The 16,239-nt window shown below is 44.4% G+C and overlaps 3 protein-coding genes across 3 annotated transcripts; 2 read left to right on the top strand and 1 right to left on the bottom strand.

Annotated features, from left to right (window-relative positions):
• On the top strand, nucleotides 1-2,748 carry LOC117865097 (very-long-chain 3-oxoacyl-CoA reductase 1). The gene is made up of 3 exons (XM_034749179.2): nucleotides 1-691; nucleotides 1,107-1,176; nucleotides 1,914-2,748. Exons 1-3 carry the CDS (start codon nucleotides 57-59, stop codon nucleotides 2,166-2,168), a joined length of 960 nt encoding a protein of 319 aa, XP_034605070.1. The 5' UTR covers nucleotides 1-56; the 3' UTR covers nucleotides 2,169-2,748.
• Nucleotides 2,749-3,006: 258 nt separating this feature from the next.
• Nucleotides 3,007-10,377, top strand: LOC117865758 (uncharacterized). Its single transcript, XM_034750000.2, has 7 exons — nucleotides 3,007-3,185; nucleotides 3,273-3,340; nucleotides 4,149-4,398; nucleotides 4,832-5,563; nucleotides 6,306-8,858; nucleotides 9,395-9,455; nucleotides 9,810-10,377. Exons 1-7 carry the CDS (start codon nucleotides 3,041-3,043, stop codon nucleotides 9,958-9,960), a joined length of 3,960 nt encoding a protein of 1,319 aa, XP_034605891.1. The 5' UTR covers nucleotides 3,007-3,040; the 3' UTR covers nucleotides 9,961-10,377.
• A 100-nt stretch (nucleotides 10,378-10,477) lies between these two features.
• Nucleotides 10,478-15,117, bottom strand: LOC117865759 (uncharacterized membrane protein At3g27390). The gene is made up of 10 exons (XM_034750001.2): nucleotides 14,171-15,117; nucleotides 13,320-13,428; nucleotides 13,030-13,222; nucleotides 12,791-12,927; nucleotides 12,234-12,522; nucleotides 11,966-12,072; nucleotides 11,740-11,896; nucleotides 11,330-11,528; nucleotides 10,993-11,233; nucleotides 10,478-10,908 (listed from the first exon to the last, which is right to left on the bottom strand). The coding sequence occupies exons 1-10, from the start codon at nucleotides 14,262-14,264 to the stop codon at nucleotides 10,653-10,655; spliced, it is 1,782 nt and encodes a 593-aa protein (XP_034605892.1). The 5' UTR covers nucleotides 14,265-15,117; the 3' UTR covers nucleotides 10,478-10,652.
• Nucleotides 15,118-16,239: the final 1,122 nt, after the last annotated feature.

Below are 16,239 nucleotides of genomic sequence, written 5' to 3'. Positions count from 1 at the left end.
CGTCCCACCGCGCAAACCAAGCCTCGCGGCGCTCATCATCAACCGGCCGCGTCTCCATGGCCTGCAGCGCGCATGCTCAGCCGGCGTATGCGCTGGTGGCGCTCGCGGCGCTGGGGCTCATCGTGTCCGCGCGCGCCGCGGCGCGCCTCGCGCTGTGGCTGTACGCGGCGTTCCTCCGCCCCGCGAGGCCGCTGCGCCGCCGCTACGGCGCGTGGGCCGTCGTCACGGGCGCCACGGACGGCATCGGCCGCGCGCTCGCCTCCCGCCTCGCCGCGGCCGGGCTCGGCCTCGTCCTCGTCGGCCGCAGCCCCGACAAGCTCGCGACCGTCGCGGCCGAGGTCAAAGCCAGGCACCCCGGCACCCAGGTGCGTACCTTCGTCCTGGACTTCGCCGCCGACGGTCTCGCCGCGAAGGTGGACGCGCTCGGGGAGCTCATCCGGGACCTCGACGTCGGCGTGCTCGTGAACAACGCCGGCGCGTGCTACCCGTACGCACGCTACTTCCACGAGGTGGACGAGGCGCTGGTGCGGAACATGGTGCGGGTCAACGTCGAAGCCACCACGCGCGTGACGCACGCCGTGCTCCCCGGCATGGTGGTGCGCGGGCGCGGCGCCATTGTGAACATCGGCTCCGGCAGCGCCTCCGTCCTGCCGTCCTGCCCACTCCACACCGTCTACGCCGCCACCAAGGCGTGAGTGCCGAATTATCTATTTGCAAGATTTTATTTTCAGATAAAGAGCTAGTGGACAAAGAAGTATACATATATTTACTTCATGAGATTATTACAACATGTGCGTGTATTGCCTGAACGATTAGTTAGCTGAGTATAGTCTTTGAGGAAAAAAAAATGGAAACAGGAAAATTATATGTAGATTTGTCTTGAAAGCACTTTCATAATATCATTCATTTTTATATTTATAAAATATAAATACAATGTAATAGAAATAGTGGTACGGTCAAACCTACGTCTTGTAGACCATGTATTACATAAAACATTCAAATCAAACTGGGAAAACGTGTATTTTCTCTGTAGCATTGCTTAATTTGTCACTGTAAAATACCAGACAAATGTTTCATGGTGATAAGGCTATTTTAATTTTTATCAGGTTCGTTGATCAGTTCTCTAGATCCCTCTACGTGGAGTACAAGAGCAAAGGCATCGATGTGCAATGCCAGGTAACATAATTAATCTCTACTGATGCATTCTTTTCACATGATTGCTCCGTAAGCTTAAGAGCGTATCTTGTATCTTCCTTCTGTAGCTGCCGATGCCCCATATTCTGTTTTTTTTTATTTCTCTCACTTGTTGCTTCCAAACTGTTTTGAGAGATGTAAGGATGCTAATATAATATGCATATCGTTGATACCTCTTCATTATGGAAAATACACTCGAGTAATGCATACCAGTTATTCAGCTATCAACATCTTTACAACTGCACAGTAGTGAAAAACGATTTCCTCATGCTGTCCTTTGTTAGCTAGGCTCGTTGTAACTTGTAAGTACCGATCAGCACCACTGTCACCAATAAATCTGGTGCAGACATTGTCATGAAACACATGAACAAGAAATTAACTGATCCCAGCATTCGCTGGAAACTAGCCATCCGAAATCCTCCCAACTGCATATGCACCCAACAAAACTAAAGATTTGACAGTCACCGCATCACGCGTGTGGAACAGATGGCATTTCATTTTTCAAATATAAATCCGACAGTCCTCATCACACGACTAACTAGTACAAGTCTAGCACGTACAACGGCCAATCGAACTTGGTGTCCGGAACGTGTAATGTCGCTAGTTGCTAACAAACGCCGTGCCGTGCGACTCAACTTTCGCATCGATTGTGTCTTGTATTCTTCGATCTGTATGTTTTACGTCTCGTTAACGTTAATTTTGGTGTGCACGCCGCTCAGGCGCCCATGTACGTGGCGACGAAGATGGCGTCCATCAGGAACCCGAGCTTCTTGGCGCCGTCGCCGGAGGCGTACGCCCGTGCCGCCGTCCGCTACATCGGGTACGAGCCTCGGTGCTCCCCGTACTGGCCGCACGCCGTGTGGAAGCTCGTCTCGATTTTGCCCGGCTCCGTCGCCGACAGGGTCATCCTCAGCATGGCCCTCGACGGCCGCGCCAAGGGGAGGGCCAAGGACGCCAGGAAGAAGAAGCAGTGAAGGTGGTTTGAGACGACACGAATGGGACGCTCTACAATATTCGCATTCCACCAATATCTACATGATCCTTGTACGTCGATATATACGTCGTTTGTCTTCTACTCCCTCTATCCTAAATTACTATTCGATTTGGCTTTTCTAGAGAATATCATATATCCATGTGCATATAGAAAAGCCAAAACGGATAGTATTTTGGGACGGAGAGAGTGCATGGTCACCCATGTGGCCATGTGAACCATGGAGGAAATAAGTGCGATGGACACAAGAGTATTTGCCATACTGGATTACTGGTCCTACAATACAAGTGCCATGAGTTCAGTCCACATACTGCTGGTGTAGGTGATTCTTAATCAGATGGTCAGTCATCTAAAATGGTGTATTGTCGTCCGAAGGCACTTTCCAACATCACCAGATGGCGCTTTAATTTGCACCAAGTAACATGTACTTTGTATAACTACTCTCGTTTGTAGGAAGCAAATAAGGTTGTGTGTATAGAGTTTTAGTCCTGCAAACTTGCAAGACATACAGTATTACTTGCCCAAAAAATGAAGTATAATGCACACACGTCATTTTGTATGCATTAGTGGCTCGCAGAATCCTTGATTAAAATTGCTCCCAGCACAAATGTAGACTTCAAGGTTCCAAACAGGATCGAGTCCGTACTTCAAACTCATTAAGGGGAAATCCCAAGGGTCTGCTTGTAAAGCAGCACTGAATCGTCCCCCGAAATTCGAAAGGCGGCTCCCGGAAATACGCCTTCGTGGGACCTAAAGCGCATCAACAAAAACCCCACGCCGCTCTTCCTCCGTGGCTCCGTGTCCCTCTCCCCCTGCCCTCGCCTCCCTCTCTAGTGGCGGCCGCGCTCCCCCGCGATGGCCGCCGCCCCGCCGCCGCCGCGGCTGCCGACGGCGCACCGCGACGGTGGAGACGCCCCCGTCCCGCTCTTCCTCGACACCGATCTCGGCACCCGCCTCGCCCTGCTCGTCGCCCCCGACACCACCATCCGCGGCCTAAAGTGTACGGATTCTGGCGCCTCTTCTCCCCTCTCTTTCTTCGTACCGCGGGTGCCTGTCGGAACTGATCTGTGTGTTGGTCTCTGCGCAGCGCGGGTGGACGCGGAGCACGCAGCCGCCTTCCCCGACCTCGGCCCCGTCTCAGTCAAGTCCTTCGAGGTGCTGTTCCGTGGCTCTGAAGTTTAATCTGTTTTCATTTTCGTCACTGAAGTTTTGTGATTGTAATCAGCTCATCAAGCTCGCGCGAGTGCGATTTAGTTTGGCGGTATAGTTCGTTTTATTTTCTGTGTTAAATAAGGGGTTCCGAGGTTTTATCGAGTGCTTCGGTGAGTGATCAGGTGATTTAGTCAGTGGGCGGTTGTAGAAATGCTGCCGAGGATTGGTGATGGATTTGTCTAATGTCACATGAAGTATGTGTAGTTCGTTTCAGATGTCAAATTCACCTCTCTTATGGGCTGTTTGAACTTTTGGGGGAGATCTGTTGGCTTGGTGTTTTGGTGTTCGATTAGCTTTTCGAGTACGGGTGGTTCTTCCATAGTTCCATGTAATCCGCCTTCTTTTTTTTGGTATTCCCCCATTATGTGAGTATTTATATGCACATGTACAATGTGGTGGAATTGCTATCTGTTGTATGACATGTGCACAAGATTGTTGTTGCTCATGCAAGTCAGGTGGTATAACTTTATAAGTCTGTAACTAAGTCAAATTAGTGATCTTATTGCGGTTTTACAATCTGGCTCAGCTGTGCATGCAAATTTTGGATTTTCGAAGGTCATGTTATGATGCACACAATTATTAAATTTCATGCAATATATCTCTTTCTGTGAACCTAATGCATGAGGTCGTTGTGTCAGTTATTGATGATCGAGAAAGTAACTAGTTATTTAGCATTTGTATCTAGCCAATAGTCATATTAAATCCGTGCAAAAGGATATGCTAGCTTCTAAAAGTGTTTGCTATTCATCAGGTCCGGCGGAAGGGTGTACTGTATCACCTATCTGATTCAATGACAGTGACGAGTGCCTTCACCAAAATCAAAGGTGGGTGCTTTCTTCATGTCAAGATGACAGAGGCGGCGGCAGCCACACGCTGCTGCCAAGACGATGGAAGGAGATCAAGTGATGGTCGTCTTGGAATTCATGTGGAGAAGCTTGTCCAGGAGCTCCCTGCGATGACATCAGAAATTGCTCGTGATGTGCTTCCTCAAATGCTAGAAGGTACGCCCTAAGAATTAACTCTGCCATATGAAACTTATAAGTTAACATTACTGCTTCTTTCTTTGCATGTTATCGATATGCTTGGTAACTACAAAATTCAGTTGAATTGGACGCTCAAGTTTGTGTATTTCCAAAGTGAATCTTAATTACATGTCTCTTGCATCAAGATCAGTTCAAAGGTGTTTGTCACCCAGCAGAAGCTAAAATTCATCAGGCATGCAATGCAAATGTGGTGTTGTCTCCTTCATGTTAAACATCTGTTTGATGCATGTGCAACTCTCTCTTTTTTTCAGAAATAGCATGTAGTTAGTAGTTGATTCTTGACCCTTGAGGTGTGAGGTTGAAGCTGCTATTGTTCCTGTGGCTATAATATTAGGCTCTCTTTTGTTCTTTACTTATAGTTATTTTAATGGAGTTATCTCTTCTTTTAAAGGTGGTGACGCTGCTGCAGCGTTGAATGATGTTCAAGCACGTGATGCATTACCATCCTCATCACAGCTAAATACTGAAATACAGAAGAATGAAGCAGTATGTCTGGCAAGTGATACAGAAGCAGAATGTGATCCAGTTATAGAGAAAGCAAAGAGTTACAGTAGCCAGATAAAACATGCTAATCAAACTGAAGGTGCTTATATTAGTTCTACATCAATGGAAAATGTTGGTAAACCTTCAAATCAGAGCAATATATCACATGCTGTGGAGGAGGTACATGCAAGGAAGGAAGACATTTTGATTGGTGATGGGGTCTATGATGTTGGTGGCCGTGTTTCTGACAACAAGGAAGTCAGGATACAGGAGCAAATGTTGGAGGAGATGCATGCAATGGATAATCCTTCACAAGAAAAGGAGCACAAAAAATCTAGGACTGATTCTTTTGACACGTCAGCTCCAGACCCTCCTAGAATAACTAATGAGCCTGATGTCAGAGATTTGACTAAATCAAGTAGATCTCCCCTGGAAGCAGACACAACTTCTCATAGGGAACCTTTAAATACTTCTTTTCGGCAAGAAGTTCAAGACACTTTACATGAGGACTCCACTGAAAATCCAAGCACTGTTGGAAAGAAGAAGAAAAGGAAAAGGCGTGAATTGGCCCCTTCTAAAGCTTCTGCTCAAGAAACAAGTGAACCATCAGCTGGGGCTAAGGAGTTATCAAAATCCACAGGTGAAGTTTCTGCCTCATAACAGCCAAGGGCTACATGATAATATCATATTTATACTACGGTATAATACTATTGTCTACTGAAAATAGTTTGGAGGCTATTATTAGACACTATGCACCATATGCCATTCTTTGTACTTGAATTCAATTACACAATATCTTTATCGTATGCTTGATAAAATCATCATGCCTTGGTGTCAAATGTTTGGCTTTGATACTTCAGCTGAACAATTAATGCAAAATTGGTCAATACTCATCCTTTTCTTTGTCCAGCATGCTCTATCATTACCTTCAGTATTACTCCCTCCGTCCCACAAACACTTCGTTTAGAAATTTTAGACAAGATAGTAGCAATGCTAAAAGTCCAAAATACCCCTAATAACTCTTCTTAATTGGATGGATTACCGAGTAGAATTAATTAAGCATGCACGCTTGCAGTAATTGTCGGACCTATTAGCCTTCCTTATTTTAGCGAGTCTGACTCGGGCATCGATGGTGGGAGTAAATGATCGATTCGTTAACTGAGCCAGAAGATATAATGAGGGCCTTTGTTGGATGGTCTGAAAGTTATATGAACACTCTTTGTGGGACAAGTTTTGAAGGCTAAACGAACAGTCTTTGTGGGACGGAGGGAGTAGATCACTATATGCCCACCTTCTCATTTCTCTTGTTATTGTCATATTTGGAGTCTTTTCATTTTTTAATGTAGATATACTGATTTTCCTTTTTTTCCCCTATCATCCAGGTGATGCACATAAAGTTGAATTAAATGGCAGAGATGAAATTACAGTCAAATCATCTGGTTTGACTCTTTCATCATCAGGACTCAATGATGAAAACCAGGGGGGCAAACTTGTTCAGTTTACGAGCGATGCTCTGGCATCTACTGATCTAATCTCTGAACAAGGGAAGATTGATCATGCTATTAAAGGATGTAGAAATCCTGCCATTGGAGATGCCATTTATTCCGTAGGTGAAGTTGTAGCTAGTGACGGGGAAAATCCAAAAGGGAGCAGCACCCCTTGGAATGGAGGGGAGAGGCATGAACAAATAAAACAACATGATCAGGGAAGTCATGATGAAGTCGTAGCTGAAATAAGCAACATGGAGAAAGATGGGAAAGGTACAGATGCCTTGGAGAAGAGGCAAACGAATGATAATACTTCTCAATTGAAGAAGCGTAAGAAAGCAAAGAAGGCTGGTTCTGTTGACCAAGCTTCCCTGGATACTATTCATGAAAAGGAGATGCACGGGTACAGAGAGAACGCAGTCAGATTGGATGCAGTTTCTACTGAAAGGGGGATTGTCCATGACCCTTTGCCACAGCAACCAAACAATGTGCATCAAGGGGAGTCAAATATAATAGAAAATCCAAATGGTGATGGAAAGAAAAAGAAAAGAAGACGCCGCCACGCAGAATCATCAAAGGGTGTTGATCCTAGTCAAGATCTGACAAAATTATCTGAATTTGTTACAAATGAAAGCTCGATGCATTTCGCAGATGTTGCCCCTCTAGATGTGAAGCAAACAACACCAGGCGGTATAGAAGGAGCAACAGTTGTTGACCATAAGGAGCTTGGTGAAAACCTAGTGGCAAAGAATGTGATTGATGAGGTATTGGCAGATCTAAGGTCTAAAGACAGCTCAAGTAAGGATTTGGATGAAGATATATTAGCAGGACAAACTCACCTAGGCAGCAATAAGAATGAACTGGATCTTCCTGAATCCACGACAGATAAAGTTGGTGTTAGTGCATTATTACCTCCAAAATATCCTACTGATGCTCCTGCCAGCTCACCTAGACTTAAGAAGTCTAAGGGGGAAAAGTTGGAAGTGCTATCAACAATGATTGACTCATCTCATCATTCAAGAAGTGTGCCCAAAGAAGATGCTAATGGAGAATTAAATGGGTCTGATTCTTTGAGGTTTTCTGACAAAACAAGTGATCCTAAGGATGTTTTAAATGGAGATGTCGTTGCACAAGCTGATGACAAACCCAAAGCCACTAAGCGTCGGCGAAAGAAGGTTTCCTTAAAGCAGGTACCTGCAGATAATGTTAAAACTTTGGACGAGCAAGTCAGCCAGGTTGATACATTAGATTTGAAGGGAGTGAATGCTACACAAGCAAATGATGTCATGGCTATTGAATCTGCCAGCCCTAATGCTCAAAAGGCAAGGAAAAAACCTTTGAACTCTGAACTTCAAAGTTGGGATCCTGCACGGGAACATGATTCCGGTGCAGATTTGGGGAACCTCAGGCCTGAAAAGAGTCTGATTAGACCTAAAAATTCTGCTGATGCTGCTGAACAAAATTATGATAGCGCAGTTCATCCTGCTACTGATGCAATCAATTTCCTCGATCATTTTAGCTCCAACAAGATGAATGCTCCTTCAGTTTCTGCTGAACACAAACAAGATAATGGAGATGAAACTTTAAGGGAAGTGAAAAACAAAAAGAAAAGTAAAAGAAAGCAAGGCACTGGTAGCATTGAATCAAATGATGTTTTAGAATCTCTTCTTCCAACAGGCAAAACTAGCTTAACTGGTCATCTTGATACCAGCAAAGTTATTGTACCATTTGTTGCAGCAGAAAACATGAACAATGAAGATGAGAATGTGAAGAACGGAAAGGAGAAGAAGAGAAAAAGAAAAGTGAGTACGGAAATGCCTGTTGCTGAAAAGGAAAATCCTAATTCTGATAATCAAGGCATTGATATTGGTACCCAAGAAACTCTTTCTGTCGTACAAAAAGGAAGCATGGGCCGAGACAATGGAAAAGATAGGGGCAGTAGAGTTACTCAGAATGATAGTATAGTACAACACAAACCAGAAGATGCCACTCTTGAAAAGAAGCTCCACCAGAACGGTGTTGATGATCAGAACACGTTGCTCGCTGAGGATCATGTACATATAAGCAAAGATGTGAGGAAGTCCACTTCTAAATTAAAGCCCCATGCTAAGAGTAAGCATGATGATTCTATCAAGGGAAGGGTGGCTCCAAATCCTAAGCCTGCACGCAACCTTGTGAAGGACTTTTCGACGAGTCCTCTAGTGTCAAGTGACAGCACAGAGGGCACGCCTCAAAATGCTAACCGGTATAGAGTTGCAGTACGGAAAGTTTCAAGTAAAAGGTATGAACAAGCCAGTGAGAAATCCAAAAAAGAGAATAGGAAGGTAGGCATTGGTGCAATATTCAACGATGCCAACAGCGAAGGCTCTGATGATGAATTGGACACCAAGAACGATAAGGCTTTCATGGAAGCATCGGCTGATAATTCAGCTACATCTGGTGACTCAGGTAGGATCCTTAATGAGATAGTATGACATGGAATAGGGACTAATTGATTGCATTTGCACATGGGTTATGCATTTAACTTACTCCTTGGGATTGGGAAGATTAAGTAAACATTGGTTGTTTATCTATTTATAGTTTTATACTTGTGGGTAACCTCAGCGAAATGCATGGACAATAAATTGGTAAAGCATTCTTATCTCTCTTAGAAACTTGTTCAGCCAACATCTACTGGGGCAAGTCATGTTCGTATGTTCATTTGGAAGTTCCTGGCAGCACATTCCTTTTTCATCTTTTCTCCATCATATACCACACTTGAAAAATGCTAGATTCATTTTTGGAATGTTGTACTAACGATTCTGGTTCTGATTTTAGTTTTCTGATTGATAAAAGGTCCATACAGTTCTACTTAACTAAGGTCATGAGTCTCATTAGCAACCTTGTTTGAGTCAATTCAGCCAACATGCTTATGGGCTACTCTGCATTTCATCAGATATCCCGGTCCACATGTTACAGTGATCTAATCAATGTTCCTTTGACAGGTATTTCATCTGCAGCCTACGATGAAAGTGACGTTCCTGATGATGATGGCACTATGTCCTTGTAAGATATCTGACTTTTAAACAGAAGATTTCGTTATAATCGATATGCCTATTTCCTTATATCAGCATGTAGCAATGCAGACGAGAAAGTACAAATGTTGCATGGTAGGCATTAGGGGGGTAGAGGATAATGGAGTTTCACCAAGTACAATGCTACTGTTAGAGTAGCCACCTTCTAGAGAGTACCCTGGGATGGTTGAAACGATCATGCACACATGATAGAATACCATGAATCACAGCATTTATATCATAACTTCATGGATATAATTGATTGTCTGGTAATCAAGCATGATTGCATTCTTCGCTTGAGCTGAAGTTTGCTGACAGCTGAGTCCCTTTCCTTTCACTTGTTCAGATCTCAGAAGAGTCTCAGAGACGGTTTGCACATCGGCTCCATTCTTCGAGGTTCCAGTAGCTATAGGAAGGCGAGGAAGAAGCAATCTGAGCTTTTGGATGATGACACCATAGTGCCTGATAGCCAGCCTGCAGATGGCCTTTGGGACTGAGCCTGATGCTTACGAGAAGCACTGACCCTGCTTCAAACTTTTGCCTCTATATATCCACACCTGATGCAATGCAAGTTTCTGGTACCCCTAAGATGGTGGGCTTTAGAAGAGTTGGTAGCTGAACCTCTCTTATTTATAATGTAAAATGCATGCCCAGCTGCGTGACTTGCTGATGGCAATTTTGTTGGTCATAGCCATAGGCCACACGCGGTTGTTCATGGCCCCACCCCCGGTCCATTTCGTTCTTTTGTCGGGCCTTCGCTCTGGCTAAACTGTGTCGTTGCCCGAGTGAGGCAACGATGTTCACGCTACAGCTTACCAGTTGTCTAACACAACCATGTGTATTTTAAACTTATCATCCATGAGATATGGATCCTTCGGATTTGTGTCTAACGTAAACCGCAAGAGTTTAAAGTCTCCTGAGTCCTGACTAGTCAGATCCTGTGCGACAATTCATCAGAAACTGCAGTTCCAGACTCGCAGGGGTCCAGGTTACAGTTATCTTTGGGCATCCACGTTATGGAACATTTCATTGCATACATGATACATACAGTGCACAAAATGTAAAAATCATACAGGAGAACGGTTAGAATCAGCTCAAAGCCGCAGCAACTACTTTTGTACAAAGCTTGGCGTTGCATGTGAAAGCCTCTCTACACTAGCATCGTACTGCATCGTCGAATTTACAAATGTCACGGAGTGCGAGACGAGGTTGTTATTTGCGCTTCTGGGTCTTCGTCCCTGATGTTAGCCGTCTTGCCCATGGATTTCTGGCTCAGCATCCGGGCCACCGAGTTCCGCAGCCTCTGCGCCTGGGAGTGGGATCCATTAGTAGACTGGCTGCCGCCCATTGTCCTCTCGAGCTCCGACAGCAGCGCCTTCACAAGGACGTCGAAACGACGCTTTGCTGTAGGGTATCTTGATATTGATTTGGTGATTCCTTGCAATCTTGTTGCAGCAGAGGAAAGAAAAGATCAATAAATGCCGATTACCGCAACTATATCAAACCAAAGGCTGAAGTAGAGGCCGGACCTGCGGGCAAATGCGTCGATTTCTGCGTTTTTACGCTCGTTCAAGGATGGCATATTAGGAAGAGCACCCTTCAGGCGACTGGGATCACCAGCCAGCAGTACACGCATTTTCAGATATTCCTCCTCTTCTTCAGTGAAATTCTCAGCCTTGATTTGCTCTTTGATAACCATAAGCGGCTCAAAGAACCAATCGAAGAGAGTATGTCTAGGTCTATTGTCAGATGTAATCTCCGAGCCGTTACCTGCATATTTTACCAAAGAACATCAAGCCAAGGTCATAACTGATAAGTCATAACACCAATACTGATGTAAGAGATCATTTCCTCTGGTGTACTTACTTAAAACTAGGCCGACAGAATTAGCTTTTGCGGACCGAAGGAGCGCATTCAGGATAACATATGCTGGCAGACCAACATTAAGAACACCACTCCCAACTTTGCCTGACTTCGTTTCTTCGATGTCTTTCATTGTTATAACTCCTTTGTTAACCAACTCCTCCCCCTGGTTCCTGCACTCCACAAATAGGTGGTCCAGCAACTGCACAATTGTATCATTCAGTAATTCAGTTATAGTGCCCTTATTACATGCGTTTGCATATTACTAATAGTAGAAAATTTGTTCATTGAAAATTAATAAATTATATATAAATTGAAGCATCCTCTAGAAAATCTGAGTGCCATTAAGCAATGGGCCAATGGCATTGCAGGTTACTAATATGATCTACTAACTACTAGGAGGAAACAATCACCTTGAAAGGATTGAACTCATCGATACTGTTTTTAAATGAAGTAACACGAGATGGAGGTCTTTTTCCTTCTTGCTTCTCCTTGTTGAATGATGATGGCCTAGATATCGGAACACTGTGTCCGTGTGAAGACTCATCCTTGCTCTTGCGATATTTAAATCTAGAGATTTCAAATGTCAGCACCAAACAATTTAAATTGTTGGAACCAAAGGCATGCAGTACAATTTACCTTGGAAAGCAAGAACCTGGTGCCATGTCAAGAACATCATTTGTGTATTCATCAAAGATGGACACTGACGAAGCAACATAGGCAAGACCCATGATGAAGGAGGATTCCTGGCACATCAATAATATTAAGCTCAATGACTTTAACAAGCAACAGATTAAATCAGCTGATATTCATCATGAGGTGGCAATGCTTACTTGTCCAACAAAAGATACAAAAAATTCACACTCTGTCATCATAAATACTGAAGAAATGGAAATTTTGATGGTACCTGATAAGCCACAACTGCACCATAAGCACCTAAAGGAATACTGGAGAGGATGGACGCCAGAACAGCTCCAACTACAGCAAATGGCCAAAGAAGAATAGCAAGACCAGCAAATGGCACACACGCTGTCTCCAAGAAAGGTCCTTCCCTACCAATCATATCCTGTATCAGCCGTTTCCATCCTTTGAAAAGCATCACAGGGCACTTGTAGAAGGCAATTAATGTGAACATTATTCCATCAAGTAGGAGTCCACATGCAGCCGCTATCAACGCCCCAGGAATATCAAGCAATCTGGGAAAAAGAATGTCATGAGTGTCAGTTTATTGGCCATTGTTCTTCAAAGAAAAAATAATCAGAAAAGTTTCCTCTAAGTGTAAAGCACTGCATCTGTGTATTATATGACTCAAAAAGGGTTGTCTGATAACATGCCTTTTTGCAAGTGCTATCTCATGTCAAGCATATAGAATGATACTTGCACATTAAGCTGAACAGTAACAACAAAAGTCTAGTCTTGAGGTGTATAAAGTTAAAAGATACTAAACAGGAACAGGAAGGAGACCTTATCTCATATGGCTTTCCATCAGGACGCTTCTGCAGACGCAGGTCATCCATAATTGAAAAATAGGAGTGGAAAAGCATGTCTTTCACATCCCTGACTACAGTACAACTTCCAGTGATAGTACTCCATGTTCCATCCTGCAGTTGAGAATAGCGAGCAATGGCTAAGAGAAATGCTACCAAACCAACACAGAGATAAACATAAAAAAATAAAACTGATCATTAAAAGAAAAAACCTACCACAAAACAATGAACGAATGGCTTTTCTTTGCCTTCTCCAACTGCTCCAAATGTTGCCATTATGGGTGCTAGAAAACCATATACTAATCCAGCAAATACACTTCCCGGGATGCCAATTATCAGCCATATGATTAAGATTGCAGTAGCAGCAATAAGAAGCAGAAACTTTACGACAGGTCCCACCAGCTTAGTTCTGACTTAAGAAAAGGAGGACGCCAAAATGTGAGCACTTTTTGCTAGCAATTTAATGAAGTTGCCAAAAATAGGACTGCAGAACATGCACACTGTACCTGATAATGCAGTAGTATGTCCAAATCAGATGCATAGGCCATAAGCCCAGAATAAGTGCAGATAATCCAATTGCCATAATAAGGCATGCCCAAGGGCACAGCAGAACACCTGGCAGACGAAAAAAATGAAATGCGATTCATATCAGAGTTTAAAGATAAAAGGAAAAAACCATAACAGCAGAATGAGGATTGCATATCATATATAGAACATTGCATTTTTCAGAATATACATATATTAATATTTTGTGCCATTCCATCATTCATCTGCAAAATTATATACTTTTTATCGACCACAGCTACTTGTAATTCTGGCTCCCACAGATGAGTAAGTAACTGAGTTTTCGTTCATAAACAATTAGCCAAGGGGCCCAAGACATTGAACTGATAAGTAAGTTTCAGCAAGTTCCATAAATTCAGGAAAAGGGACATGTTCAGATTAGCCTCCAAAAAAGGCTATAGTTCTAACCAAACCTGGTCCCATAACTTCAAATCAGAAGTAGGTATTAAATCGTTACAGCAACTACTTAATTTATTTTGCCCTATGGATAGTGATGATCCAAGCCAAGTCAAAGCAGAGCCTAACTAAAATTAGGACAGCGCACCAATTATTTGCACTGGTCCAAAGTCCTAAAGAAAAGATAGGAAATTCTGAATCGAGCAGCCATGTAAGAGCAGAACATGGTATCAAGAGAAGCAACCTCTTAAAGTCAGAAATTGCACGAGGGTTGGACTCATAGCCCTCCCATTTTATCACCAATCAAACTAAAATGCGTCGATTGGCCTCATCAGAGATAGTGAGAACAAAAGGAAGTGCACCAAAAATGAGGCAAGACAGCAGAGCAGCATGGCACCTTTGATGAAGCCCAGGATGAGGAGGCCGCAAAAGTAGGGCAGGAACTTGAGGAAGCTCAAGAGGGAGGCCCAGAACCCACTCGGCGGCTCCATTGGCGGCGACTTCCTCGGCCTCCTCCAAGCCAAACAAGAGGCCAAGACTCAACTTTTCCTCCAAAGCTCCCAATTCTGAACGACCGACGAGTCACTGGACGACCAAAATCCTCCCAAGCAACAACTTTCCTCCAATCCGCTCCTGCCAGAGTTCCCAATTCCGCAGAGCTCACGAGCAAGAGCCCCGAACCCAAACCGAAGAAGGCTAGAACGCCTTCGCTGGGAGGAGAGAGAGAGAAGCCGCGTGCTTGCTTCTCAAGAACCGGCCGTCATCACGCAGGCCTGCCTCCGCCCAAAGCCAAGAACCCGGAGGAGGGAGGACGCTGAACTCTGGAGATTGAACCCAAGGGGAGGGGAACCTCGGGAACCGGCAGCGGCGTGAGCAAGAAGACGGGAAATGAGGCCGGCCCCGGTGACACCGTGACACACAGGTTGTTCCGTTGGCAGATGGCAGGAGGTTGGAGGAGACAGGCGCCTCCTTGGAGTCGAGTCGAGTCGTGTCGAGGGTGAAAATCGCAGAAGAAAGAAGGTGGTGGTGGTGGGCGTGGGGTGGGCACGGCAGTTACCACCACGGTCCGCGAAACGGCAGCTGCATCAATCCATCGGTGGTGGGGGAGGAAAGGTGAAATGGAATTGATTGGCTCCGAGAAAAATAATTGGAGTGGGGTTATCTGGTCTGGATTAGAAACCGCAACTGGAGGGTTTAGTAGAGAATCTGATGCTGGCGGGCTGCGATGACGAGCGGATGAGGCTGCAGGGCAGGCGGGCAGATACGTTGCCGTTGGGCGAGGGGAGCAAGAGGGATGACGCTGCGCGCCGGGCAAGCGGCGGCAGGGCAGGTTGCTTGGCCTTGCGTTGTTTACCGGTGGAGGATGATGCCGCTCGAGAGCGCAGCGCTTTTTGACTCTTGCGTGGGCGGTTGCTGTGGACGGAGGCGTTCGCACGGCGCGGGCGACGCGAGACGGAAAGGAAGGAACACGACTACACAACCAAGGGCTCGGAACAGAGCGCGAGCTGAGCCTTCACCGGAACGAGATTTTGGCCAGATTTGGCAGCGATCGCAGCTCCCAGACGTGCCCGTTGGTGCCATCTGAATATCTGATGGCAAATGGCATACACGTTCTCACAGAAAATCCGTGGACGAAAGATGAAGCGATACGGCTTAACACTGTCTTTGTGAAGCGTGGCCTGCATCACAAAGTCAACACCGAAGTACAAAAAACAAAAGGTCAAGAAACATTGGTTACGATGGAATGCATCACAAAGGTGGTTCGTTCAAGTTCCAGGACTCACGAGCTAATTGGCTGGACAAGAATCTATTTCTTGCTGTGATTACACTTTGCTAGACCCTCGCAAAAAAGGGGTAAAGTGCAGCCTTATCAACACTTCAAATTAGTATACAGGTCATTAATTTATTTTAAGAGTCTATAGACCTAGGTTAATTAGAATCCGAAAAAAATTTGGGAACCTCAACACATTTTTATTTTTTTTTTAAAAAAGGACGTGGCTATATAACCTTAACTTGTTATCCGGTGGATGTGGCCAAATAGTTTATTTTTAAGGAAAAAAATCGGTTATCAGCTATTTCTCTGATTTTTTTTTCAAAATAAATTATAGGTACAAGAGTCTATTTGGAAATGCTCCCTCGATGATAAATTCTAATGCTTATTTCGTTTTTGTTAGGAGAAGCTCCTGATCAAGAATATTTGAAAGATACATAAACTCCATAATTATTTTCCTCAATAAAATGCATGATGCCAAGGCTTAATAATATACAGTATCCGCGTAAAATAATGCGCACCGTGTTGGACTAAAGGATTAATTCTTTGGACTTTGGCAGGGATTTAAATGTAATTTTTTTAGGGAAAATTTAAATGTAATTTGGTTTGTTACAACACGAGGTGTTCTCGCTCGCTGGTTACCCGAAATGGAGAAACACTAGTGCCGGATTGGCTAGCGGCGGTAGTACTATTGT

The sequence above is a fragment of the Setaria viridis genome, chromosome 7, assembly GCF_005286985.2.
Source record: "Setaria viridis chromosome 7, Setaria_viridis_v4.0, whole genome shotgun sequence".
Classification (NCBI taxonomy): Eukaryota; Viridiplantae; Streptophyta; class Magnoliopsida; order Poales; family Poaceae; genus Setaria; species Setaria viridis.
Note: the sequence above shows the minus strand (reverse complement) of the source record. Positions and strands in the feature narration are given on the sequence as shown.